This window comes from Peromyscus leucopus, chromosome 4, assembly GCF_004664715.2.
Source record: "Peromyscus leucopus breed LL Stock chromosome 4, UCI_PerLeu_2.1, whole genome shotgun sequence".
Taxonomy (NCBI): Eukaryota; Metazoa; Chordata; class Mammalia; order Rodentia; family Cricetidae; genus Peromyscus; species Peromyscus leucopus.
Window position 1 is genome coordinate 36,991,837 of NC_051066.1, and position 12,253 is coordinate 37,004,089.

General features: G+C 38.1%; 1 protein-coding gene across 16 annotated transcripts in view; it reads right to left on the reverse strand.

Annotated features, from left to right (window-relative positions):
* Baz2b (bromodomain adjacent to zinc finger domain 2B) overlaps positions 1-12,253 on the reverse strand; it is a 245,851-nt gene that overhangs the window by 74,062 nt on the left and 159,536 nt on the right. For 15 of the 16 annotated variants that reach the window (XM_028869932.2, XM_037204812.1, XM_037204811.1 and 12 more), the window contains 4 exons: positions 8,957-9,554; positions 6,402-6,686; positions 5,269-5,329; positions 4,482-4,590 (listed from right to left, as the gene is read on the reverse strand). In XM_028869932.2, the coding sequence (XP_028725765.1) occupies positions 4,482-4,590; positions 5,269-5,329; positions 6,402-6,686; positions 8,957-9,554 (1,053 nt within the window). The remainder of the gene's footprint in view (positions 1-4,481; positions 4,591-5,268; positions 5,330-6,401; positions 6,687-8,956; positions 9,555-12,253) is intronic. The other variant, XM_037204813.1, reaches the window with a different exon arrangement.

The following is a 12,253-nucleotide window of genomic DNA, read 5'->3' on the forward strand; positions in this document are numbered from 1 at the left end:
AGAGAGAGAGAGAGAGAGAGAGAGAGAGAGAGAAAGAAAATGTATTTCCAAGGAAAGCTATTGAGTAGTTAAAATGACAATAAATTCGTACAAAAAACATTTATTTCCTCTTAAACACCAAATACACATATCACATATAGAGCACCTGATATCCTTTTTTTTTTTTGGTTTTTCGAGACAGGGTTTCTCTGTGTAACTTTGCGCCTTTCCTGGGATTGACTTGGTAGCCCAGGCTGGCCTCGAACTCACAGAGATCCGCCTGCCTCTGCCTCCCAAGTGCTGGGATTAAAGGTGTGCACCACCACCGCCCGGCTAGCACCTGATATCCTTATGTTCAATTTTCCTGCATTTTAAAAATAAAAAGTTCTTAGCTGTATTGCGTTACAAGGTAGAGAAATATTACTTTGGAAAGCAAACTATTTTCCACATCCTATATTTGATTCAAATAAATTTTAGAACACAGAAAACACACAAAAGAGATGAGTAAAACATGAAAACACAAAAAAACAGAAGAATAAAACAATCTCTTCTACCATGACCAATTAAAGCCATTATCAGTTTTGACATATTTATGTTTTTCCCCCTTTTTGGATTTTTGTTGGTGTTATATTTTAAACACAAACCCAATATGCAGACCAGGTTGGCCTCGAATTTGCAATGTCCCCCCCTTTTCATCCACTGCTGGGACTGCAGACACGCAACACCGTACTAGTTAGCCTCCATTTGGAGTATGCACTTGTGTTTTTAATATATGGCTAGCCATCAAACTTTTATACAATTTGTATAAAGCTAGAAGTATTTTAAACACAGAGAAAACTATTATTGTGTGACAATAATGCATTTGTGCCAAACCGTATTTTATAACCTCCAAAAATTTAGCTAATCAACTTTCCTTCCGGCTTTGTGCTTGCTGGCTGCTGTTGAATTGGAAAAGTTTGGGAAACTTGGGAAAGTGGTATTTGTTCTGGCTGGATGCTCCTCCAGTGCAAAGCCTTCATTAAAATGATCACACCTCAGACCTCCCCTAGACTATGCTGTAGTGGATGGTATTGACAACAATCCCAAAAGGTGACCACCATGGCCAAGAAGGAAGTCACCAAAAGGTCAAAGATCAAGTCCGTTGTGAAGGCTTACAACTATAGTAGCATCAAGCCAACAAGGTACTCAATTGATAGCCCCTGGGAGAAAACTGTGGACCCAGTTCTGAAGTGCAAGGCCAGATGGCAGACTAGGCTAAGCCTGAGAAGTGGTACAGGCAGCTTCTGATTTAAATTGTTGTTTGTTTGTTTTCAACACTAAAGGAAAAAAATCTTTCCCATCAGTTACTCTAACAAAAGGATAACCCATTAACTTTCACAGAAAATTCTTATATAATTATATAAATTTCTAATTGATCCTATGCTTAAACATGAATAATATAATATATAAAATATATTATCACTTTGCACCTATAAGAATTTTTTTTTTTTTCCCGAGACAGGGTTTCTCTGTGTAGCTTTGCGCCTTTTCCTGGAACTCACTTGGTAGCCCAGGCTGGCCTCGAACTCACAGAGATCCGCCTGGCTCTACCTCCCGAGTGCTGGGATTAAAGGCGTGCGCCACCACCGCCCGGCTAACACCTATAAGAATTTTGAAAGCATGAACATTTCTAATTCTTTAAGTAAAACATTTTCTTGGGTACCTTTAGCCATAGCTCTCTAGAAGTACTTTGAAGTGAATTTAACTAACATTTCTGAACTAAAAGCTGGTATCAGAATTTATGTTATCTTCCCTGTGTACTCTGAAATGTTGGTTGCTCAACATGTTACAGCTCTAATAACTCATCCAAGTTCTTACCTGAAATTGATTTCAACAAGACACTCTGCTGAACACTGATTGTGTTTAATAAAAAGTGAATGAATGTCAAAGAACATTCTGCTCTGTGTAATGAGGCCTTATAGATTAAGTCTAATTATATTGATACAATACCAAAAATCTTTCATGTATTGAATAACAATTAGCTTTCCCCTCAGAGCAAAAGTTTATTGAATAAAAAAAAACATAAGACGATTCTGTTATAAAGATCAGAACGATGAATCAAAGATTAAAAAGAAGAATTTCTAATAATTCTTCCTTCCAAAATGTCTCTTAGTAAAAATCTGAACTAGTATGTAGGGAGTTTATTTAAAACACAGTGGCTCACTCAGATTAAAAAAAAAATATGGTGACAAACTGAGTTGAAATAAAAAATTTTAATTTTTAAGCCATGTGGTGGTGGCGCACACCTTTAATCCCAGCACTCGGGAGGCAGAGCCAGGCGGATCTCTGTGAGTTCGAGGCCAGCCTGGTCTACAGAGTGAGATCCAGGAAAGGCGCAAAGCTACACAGAGAAACCCTGTCTCGAAAAACAAAATAAATAAATAAATAAATAAATAAATAAATAAATAAATAAATAAATAAATTTAATTTTTAAAAAAATAAGTCAAAACAAGAAAAACCCAATAATCAAAATTTTTGGCATTGTGAACCAGCAGTAAGGAGACAATTAGAACTGAACACAACACAGTCCTCATGGTAACACCTGGAAAAGGTTTATGTGCTGTGGATATTGATCGCTCTGTATGCTGTGAATGTGTTGCTCTGATTTGGTTGATAAATAAAATGCTGATTGGCCAGTAGCCAGGCATGGAGTATAGTATAGGCGGGACAAACAGAGAGGAGAATTCTGGGAACAGTCAGGAGACACTGCCAGACATTGCCACCGTGAGAAGTAAGACGTAAAGTACTGGTAAGCCACAAGCCACGTGGCAACTTATAGATTAATAGAAAAGGGTTAATTTAAAATATAAGAACTGGATGGCAAGAAGCCTGCCATGGCCATGCAGTTTATATGTAATGTAAGTCTCTGTGTGTTTACTTGGGTCTGAGTGGCTGCGGGCCCCGGTGGGACTAGAGAAAACTCCAGCTACACTTATGTGACTTGTACAAAAAACACATTTCCAGAGCCTTCAGCTCCTCATTCATTCATTAACAGCTCTGCCTTACTGAGGTTATGTGACCTTGGGATCTGCTTAATTTTCTGAGTAAGACAACATGGAAAGGCATGCCTTTTCACAAAGAAATCGTTAGTTCCAGAAAACAAACACACAAACAAAATCAAAACATTTCTGTGCCTTATAACTGGCCCAAAGGGGAAGAGGCTTGATCAAGAAAACACTATCTACTTCGCTGAGCATCTGAACCTATCTGAAACAGTTTCTTGCATATTATCTCATTTTAACTTGGCCATAATCTCATAAGGAAGAAATGTTACAATTATTATCTCTATATGATAGATGAAGAAACTGAAGGAAAATGGACATTATTTTATTGTTTGGAATGACAGGATTATGCATGGTTAACAAGAATCTACCTTTCATCACTCCCTAAACTAGAAATGCTTTCAACAGGACTGGTAAAGATAACAGGAATTGAATAAGCATTTACAGGTAAATGTAAGAGGAAAGGGATGATCTCCAAGGAAACATCACATAAATGAGACCTTCTTGGGAAGTTGTTTTTGGGGAGTGAGTGTAAAGTTGTATATATAATTCACAAGTTCAGAGGCAACTGTGCTAATATGTTCAAAAATGTGCATAACTGAAAGCCCAATTCCTGCAAAACACTAGAATTTCCACTCACCTAATACTAAGGATCTCTACTTCCCAAATTAAAAAAAACATGTAAAGAATGCAATGGATCACATAATGTGGTATGCTCAGATGACAAAATCCTGTCCTCAAACCACGTGGTGTTCAAAATAATTTTTTGCAGTGTCTCATGAACTGCCAGTTCAAACTAGTTTTTCTAAAACTGTTTTATCACTCTGGGGTAAAACTTTAGACAAACAATGCATGTATTTTTATATTGACATAAAGTACAAAACTGTTGATACAATTAATAAGCAGGAAAGAGTTTAGCTAAGTATAAAAAACACCATTACATCAAAGCCCTCTGTCACTGGAAGAGAGCACTGAGGTCTTCCTGAGTAATCATCACAGCACTGCATGTTAGCTGACAAAGGCAATGCTCTAGAGTCGGAGAGACTTACTCATTTAGGTTATAGTGCCACTTTTGGTCCAAAGACTACTTTAAAAGGTAGATCCGCGGGTCATCTCTAGCTTCATAGAAGCCACCCACTCTTAATTTTGCAGTGAAGCTAAAATTGCCCCTTGGGATAGCTATTTTTCAATTTCTGCTGAGTGAAAAAAAAATGTTTTTCCATTTCAGGTTTTGATAATTATAAGCCATCTTTGATGTGCAGCTAGCTTTCAAGACATTAATGTCTTGCATATTTCATAAAGAAGCTATATTTAGGTGAGCAATTTAGGTTAAGCACATCAGACCCATACAAGAGAATATTTTGTACCAAGGAACTTCATCTGAGAAAGAAGTGCATTTCCCCTCTGTGTTAGAATGCTGTATCAGAACCAAATGTACGAAACTTGGAGAAACGTATTTACCTTTATCACATCAGGGTACTGCCTAAGCTTCTTGCTGCATGGAGCATAATATGCCATTTCTCCTTGAAGGCGCCCACCGAAGTTTCTTACCCTTGTCTCTCTCTGCCAGCTACATATAACAGAAATGAGCATTGTAAGATACTTCATTTAATTAAGAAAACTTTTAAAAAGTCAAAAAAAAGTAACATGCTCTTCATAAAACATTAAAATGAGAAAAACTAATCATATAACCCAAATACATTTATTTTAAAACGATTTAGATTTTTAGTTAACTAATTCATCTACAGAATTAAAGACTTGACTTGAAAACATTGAACTATCAAGTTTTATAATAATTACTGCTGGAATTACTTTGAGGGCTTATGCATTGAGTAACATGGACTGTTTCTTTGAAGAGCAGAAAACTCCAAGTGCAAAGAGCACACGCACGCCTCTCTAGCTCTGTGGCCCTAATAGAACCAAATAAACTAATCTTCCCTTGAGTACTTCGGCCTTTACCATGACATCTTTCACTGCTCTTTACTTTTCTCTTGACAAAGCCTTCTGCTAGTATTCTTCGGCTCTCTGACATGTGACAGCCGTTGGTTCATTCCAGTCACATGAGCCCACCCCAACACTGTCCTTCTTTAGGTTCATGAGGCATTAGACGTGCTTTCAGTTTTCTGGTAAATCAGCATTTTGCCTTTTGTTATGTTCTAATCACTAATTACGTAGAGAGGAGAGAACAAGAAATCAAGTATATATGAAATATTCAGGCACTAAGGGAGGAGAGCCTTGTGTGGCATACCCATATTCCAGAGGTACACGCAGCTCGCGTTCATCTGTCACTCTTCTTCTCTTGGATGTACCTTTAAGGAAAGTCAACCAGGACATGAGCTGTTCAAATGTACAGGTGACAGTCCTCTGACAGATTATTAGTATATTTATGAAAACTGCATTATTTCTAGGTGTTTTTGACAAAGCACACTATGTAAGACAGAAGAGGTTTCCCCATCTGCCCTAAGACAGACACCAGGCTTTCTCTAGAAAAGCATTTCTCTTGTCATTAGCAGAAGCGCCAATCAGAAAGGAAACAGTGGCTAGGTTTCAAAACCACTTCATTTTCTTCGGAAGTCTATGAGATTTTGAGATAAACACTACAAATTTGAAAGGCTGGCTCAAATGTTTAAAGACAATTTAATTTCTATGCGCATATATACCCATGGCCTCAAACAGTAACAGGCCTTTAGTCAAAACCGCACAGGAATGGGATTGTGATTATATGTACACTTTTAAGACAAATACAAATAAATATAAAATTAGTAGGACATCATGCTTGTTTGTTGTAAATAAAGCAAAAATTAGAAAGTGCTAATGAAAGTAAAATAAGTAAAACAGTAGCAAATTACTATACAAACCCATATTTTCTTAGTTATTGAATGAGAATGCAGAGTAGCCTTGGATTGTTAAATGTAGGAAATTTAAAATGAAAATGCCTAGATGTTTATAAGAAATCAAGTATGTAAAAAGATAGTATTCTATGGATTAAGAATGCTATTCACTCAAAAAAAAAAATCTGAAGATGTTGACTGTACAGTGAGTGAGCAGGCATTTAATTGCCCAGGTGATCATTTCATGTAAAACACAAAAATCCAAGTCTGAATTGAATTCCATACTAAATTAAAGAGTGAACATAAAATAAGAAAAGATTCAAAATCAAGAGGGATCATCAATTAGATTCTTAAAATAAAAACCACAGGGAAAAAAAAATTAAAGTCTCAGGCAATGGATGAAATCTTTTCAAACTGCATGTTTCTTAGGCAATCTACAAATCTAGAGCAATAGATGGTCACAACGAGCTCCTCTCCCCAAAGCTGTGTAGACAGCAGTCCCTGCTGCAGTCTGCCTTGACTGTACATGGATAGAAATAAAGGGTAGTACCAGAGTGTGGACTTGCAGTGAGTGTGGAAGAAGTACCAAGGAAAGCAGGAGACGGGGACTCAGAGCACAGGGCAGCAGGAGCAGAGCCTGGGGCGCTTCCTATGTGGAGGTTGTGAGGTGCTGAGTGAGCTGTGAGACTGATGGGGGTGCTGTTGGCAGAGGAGGTTGTCTGGTTGAGGCTCGTGGCAGTTTTCTCCCCTTCTGTGTCACTATCTGAGTCCTCCTGGTCTTTCTCCTCGTCGTCTTCTGAGCCTTCTGTATCTGATTCTGAATTACTATCTGATTCTGGGAAGTAAAGAAGCACCTGGATATTATAACTAGGTCATAACCAATCACCTGAAGTTTGCACCGAAAGGGAGTATTTCAGAACCAGTATACTGAGAATTCAAGGAAGCAATTTCCCAAGAGTAAGTGTAAATGTAAAACCATCTCATAAGCTATTTGAGTAAAGTGTATGGAGACTACAGCTCCTCAAATTCCTCTCAAAACACTTTTACTTAGTATTTGAATCATGAAATAGTTCCCACATGACACTTCACATTTCAATTCAGCTTAATGCTTTCAAAATTAATTTCAACTTAATAGAGAAAGTTAGGTAAAAGAAGGGATATTGTTGAGCAAACTGACAAGTGCCAGAGTTTACAGTCTCCTGTGCTAATCTCACTGTCCTGGGACAACCATCAGTCTGTCATTTGCGATTCTGCACAAAAGAAAACGATTGTTTAGGGCAGGGTTCCGGTTTGGTGTTCTGCTTTTGTAGCTGTAGTTTTCCTAGTTCTGTAAAGACTTCATCAGGCGTCTCGAGATTCACAAACTATGCTCACAGGAATAACTGTGGAGGGGCAAAAGACTGGCTGGGGGAGGTCTGTCCTGGCTGTAATGTCCGATATATTAACACATATATTAGTAATACTCCTCTAGCCATGCAACATTCAAGAACGGATTGTTAAACTCTAGATAAACACAAGATGATACCACAGAGATGCGCAGAGCAGCATGTAGGTGGCCCTCACCACTGTGGGCCTACTGCCTGCACTGGGGTTCAGGAAAAGCTAGTTTTTACAGGAAGCACCTTTCAGGATTTTACATTATGAGGACAGTAAATTGTACAGTGACTCTTTTCCTGTTCACATTGGTTACTAAAAAATTTCTGGCTGACCAGTAATAAATCCACATATAAACATAACTACAAACATATTTATGTAATCTCTGTATTTAAATTTTTAGTTGTCTTGCATTTTATGTGTTTAGAAGCAGTCTCTCTTAAATGAAAGAAAATACTACGGAGAAAATGAAAATTTAATCAAGGCTTAAGTTCATGACTCCATGTTACTTAGTAAATTCTGATATCAAAAAGGACTTGACATTTGGTTCTTTTTTGGTTGTGAGCCTAGCCTTTAATGGCTGAGCTATCCCTCCAGCCCCATTTGGTTCTTTTTGAATGACCATGGTGAATAATTTTAAAGATATCCTGTAATGTTTTAATAAGTAGCAGGAGAGAATAAAATATAACCAAGAATATTTGGACAGCAAATATTGGCCTTGATATAGGTAAAAGACAAAAAGCTAGGGAGAAGGGAAGGGGGATAATGAGGAAAGAGGAAGGCGCAGGGGACTTGGAACCACTAGGTTTCCTAGTGGTTGTACTCAGCAGGACTGCATGGGAGGTTGATTGGACCACTGGCCAGGTGTTTGTAAGGGTCTATACTTGACTGTAACTAGCAAGGGGGAGGTCTTTTGCGCCATCCCTTGGCATTGTTATAAACAGACCTTTGGAATAAAGTTCTGGGCCGATGGATAAGGATCCAGGCACACCCGAGTCTATCCTGTGTTTCTCTTTGTTTCTCTCCCCTCTATTTCTAACTAAGTCTCTTATCCCTTATTCCTCAAGAGTCCCTGGGGTAAGTAAATGTGGTGGCTGGTCTCCTACAGTGACTGTATTAAAACATATTGAATGAAGTTCTCAAGGAACTAATAGTTCCTGCCCTCCCCAGACAGAGTTTCTCTATGTAGTCCTGGCTATCCTTGAACTCACTCTATAGATCAGGCTGGCCTCAAATGCAGAGATCCATCTGCTTCTGCTTCCTGAGTGCTGAGATTAAACACATGCACCACTACATACGGCTCAAAATTATTATTGTTGTTGTTGTTGTTGTTTCTAAAGAGAGATTCTCTGTGTCAAACTCAGAGCTCTGCCTCCTTCTGCCTCTCATGGTATAAAAGGCATAGGCCACCACCATCTGGCTAGAAATTATTTTTAAAAAGAGTAGCAATTACACTGTGGATAAGTGCTCCTGAATTAAGTGAAAATTCAGTAAGCTAATCAAATTGTTCACTTCCTGCATCAGCATATCCACTTTACAAGTTGTCATTTAAATCCAGGGGAATGAGAAGCTAGGATTTAACTTCGAACTTCAATATCAACTACTTTTCTAATTTACTGAGTATAAGAAACAGTGAATGACAATGATTTCAAGTGTGTAAATTAAGATTTTTTTCCAACCATTTTGCTACATATTTGGAAATAGACTTCAAATTTTAAAACAGAAAATAACCTGATTGACTGTCATCAGACTCATCCTCTTCATCATCCTCTTCATCTTCCTCCTCATCATCTTCCTCCTCATCCTCATTTGAATCTTCAGAGTCTTTACTGCTGGGAATGTCTGAATCCGTTCCTCTAAACTGTTCCACCAAAGATTTTGCAGGATGAGAGTGATGCTGTGTTTTCAGTGGTGTTACGTTATTGCTAACCACTTTCTCCTTCCCTTGACTGTGCAGTATGGGAGAGGTGGAGGGCAGGCCAGGGGTCTGATTGCCAGTTCTTCTCCCACCTGTGCTCAGGTTGACAGGTGAGGAAAATGGGGTGCTACTGGCAACATTTTCATTCATCTTACTCTGTATTTTAGTTTTGGTAGTAAGTGCTAAGGGAGCTTCTTGAATGACACTTTGAATAACTCCATTTGGTTGGTGGTTCCCTAAAAGTGCATTTGTCAAAAACGGATTAGGGTGGTTGTTTTCTAATGGTTGTTTTGGATGTGCTGGTGAACTAGAGGTTGCTTTTGTATTTGACAAAGCTGCAATAACCTTCTTCAGGCTCTTCGACGACTCTTGTTTCTTTACTTGTGATGGGAATGTCTGTTTATATTGTTCCTGATGAAACACAAGTAAGAAAACAAAACAGAAAACCAATGAGACAGAAAACAAGGACGGCTTCTGTTTGTCGGTATCAGAGTACATACAGCTTCACAGAGAAACTGAAAGCATGACCTACAGGCGTGGGGCAGGCGTGTCAGCAATGACAACTGGCGGTGGAACCATGGCCAGACTTACATATACATATTAATAGTCACACTTTCATTCGCTCTATCCACTCAAAAGGCCTGGGTTTCTAGGCTGGCCCTCTCCTTACTGGTGCTCTCTCTCATTTTCAGAATAATCCAATCCTGAAACTCTAAAAATACCCCCCCCCCAAAAAAAAACTAGTCTATTATTACCATGTGCTTGGATTCATTCATTAAATATCGCTCAAACATGCTGTTATTTCTTCCTTTCCAAATCCCAACAAATACGATATGAGAACGCAAACTTTGTATTAGTTTTCTTTTATTAGCTTCTGGGCGCACTGCCAACCTTGTGAATTCAGTAGCATGCACATCATCTCATAATACTCACTAGCCTTCCTTTCTGGCTGACTGGACTGCTGCTAAGGCCAGCGCCGTATCACACTTCTCCTCCTCCTCCCACAACTTGCTAAAATCATTTGTCTATATGCACTGTTCCTGACAAGAGAGTGCCCATGCTTCATGCTCTAACTCAGTAGCTTTCCACATTCGTCTCAGTCAGAAACATTCATTCTTTACTCCATTCCCCGGAGTGATCTACCTTACTAATATCCAACAACAACAACAACCTACTAGTTTTTTGTTTGTTTTGTTTTTGTTTTTTCTCCCCTTTTTTGAAACAGAGTACCACTCATGTAGCTAGGATGGCCTTGAAGTCCTGATCTTCCGGCCTCTAATTCCCAAGTTATGAGATTACAGCATATGCCTCAACATGTGATTCTCTAATTTTGTTCTGATTATACAGGTTTGTATGCATAATGTAAAGAGCTAAGTTTGCATTTCTGATAAATTTCTGTAGCAGAAACTGTCATTTACGGTCTTGCTAAAAGCATTACTGATAGTCCTGTACTTGAAACACACTTGAAACTAATACTCCAGTACCAAATGACTTCTTGAGGAAGAAAGTCTTTTGTTTGTTTATTTCTTGTCCTTTGAGATAGAATCTCATTCTATAGCCCAGGTCATCCTGGGACTCACTGTCACCCAGAGTGTCCTCCAACCCACTGTAATTCTCTGGCTTTAGCCTCAGCTGGCATTACAGGCATGAGCCATCATGTACAGCTAGAAAAGATTTTCAAAGCAAAATTTTGAGATATTGGGAGGCCAATGGGGAGTTTGGTGCTAGGTTTAGCAGCTGAGTACTTCCACAAGGCCATGGGTTCAATACCCAGCATGAGAGGAAACCAAGTAAACTTTCATAAGAATAGCCATTATTGTGGGGAAAATTTATAGAAAAACAAACCATAAAATTTACTTCTATGAATAAAAATGGAAACCAGATATTAGAAACTACTTCAGGGGCTGGAGAGATGGCTCAGTGGTTAAGAGCACTGACTGCTCTTCCAGAAGACCTGGGAGGTTCAATTACCAGTAGCCACAGGATAGCTTACAACTGTCTGCAACTCAAATACAGGGGTTCCCATGACCTAGTCTAGCCTCTGTGAGTGCCAAGCACAAATGCAGTACTCAGACATACACGCAGGAAAAACTTATATGTATAAAATAGGAGAATACTACATCTTTAAATAAAACTACCTGAAATTTTTAAAAATGTAAAATTTGTTCGTATAATTGAGATAATATATAATAATTTTGAATGACTAAAATATATTATGTTAATTTTTAAAAGCAGGAGTGGAGAGGTGACTCAGCGGTTAAGAGCATTGTTATTCTTGCAGAGAACCAGGATTCAGTTCCCAGAACCTACATGGTGGCTCTTAACCACCCATAACTCAAGTTCAAGATGATCTGACCCCTCTTCTGATCACCTCGGTATCAGGTACACATGTGGTGCAAACTATATCAATACAGGCAAAAAACTCATACAGAAAAAATTAAATTCTTCAAATAATTTTTGTAAACAAATGCTACTACATTCTTACTAAATGCAACCCATCACCAAGTTCTTAATTAGTATTTATTCGATGTGTTCCTTTTGTGAAAAGAATTTTATACTATGATTCTCAGATAAAATTTTTTTCTGGTAGAAAAATCCAATGTTTCAGCTCTTAGGACGTAGCTGTCATATAATAAACCTTTTACTAAGCAATATATGTTTCCTTTTAATACTGGAACGAATGGTTCCATGAAAGCAAAGTTATCACTGTACATTCATATTTTAAATTTCAGCAACTACGCCTTGCTTTAGCTCTAAACAATCTCATACCATACGTTTATACCCACAGCTTTCAGGAATAAACAAAGGTTACTACATTTTTATTTCAAGGCAAGTCAGGTAATCTTAAGACTACACATACTATCCATTGTTGCTATGAAAAGTATCTAATAATGGTGTTTACTAGTAGAAAATCTATTGCTGTTTTAAAGCATCAACTACCCACATGCCAGTGTATGGGGACAGATGGGTTTGAAGGACAGTCCTACATCTAAGGTCTTACTTTATTGGCCCTTATCTCATTTTCTGCAAATGCAAAAAAAAAAAAAAAAAATCCTCCAGGTCTGACTTGATTGCCAGATCACATTCTACTTTTGGTCAATATATATATT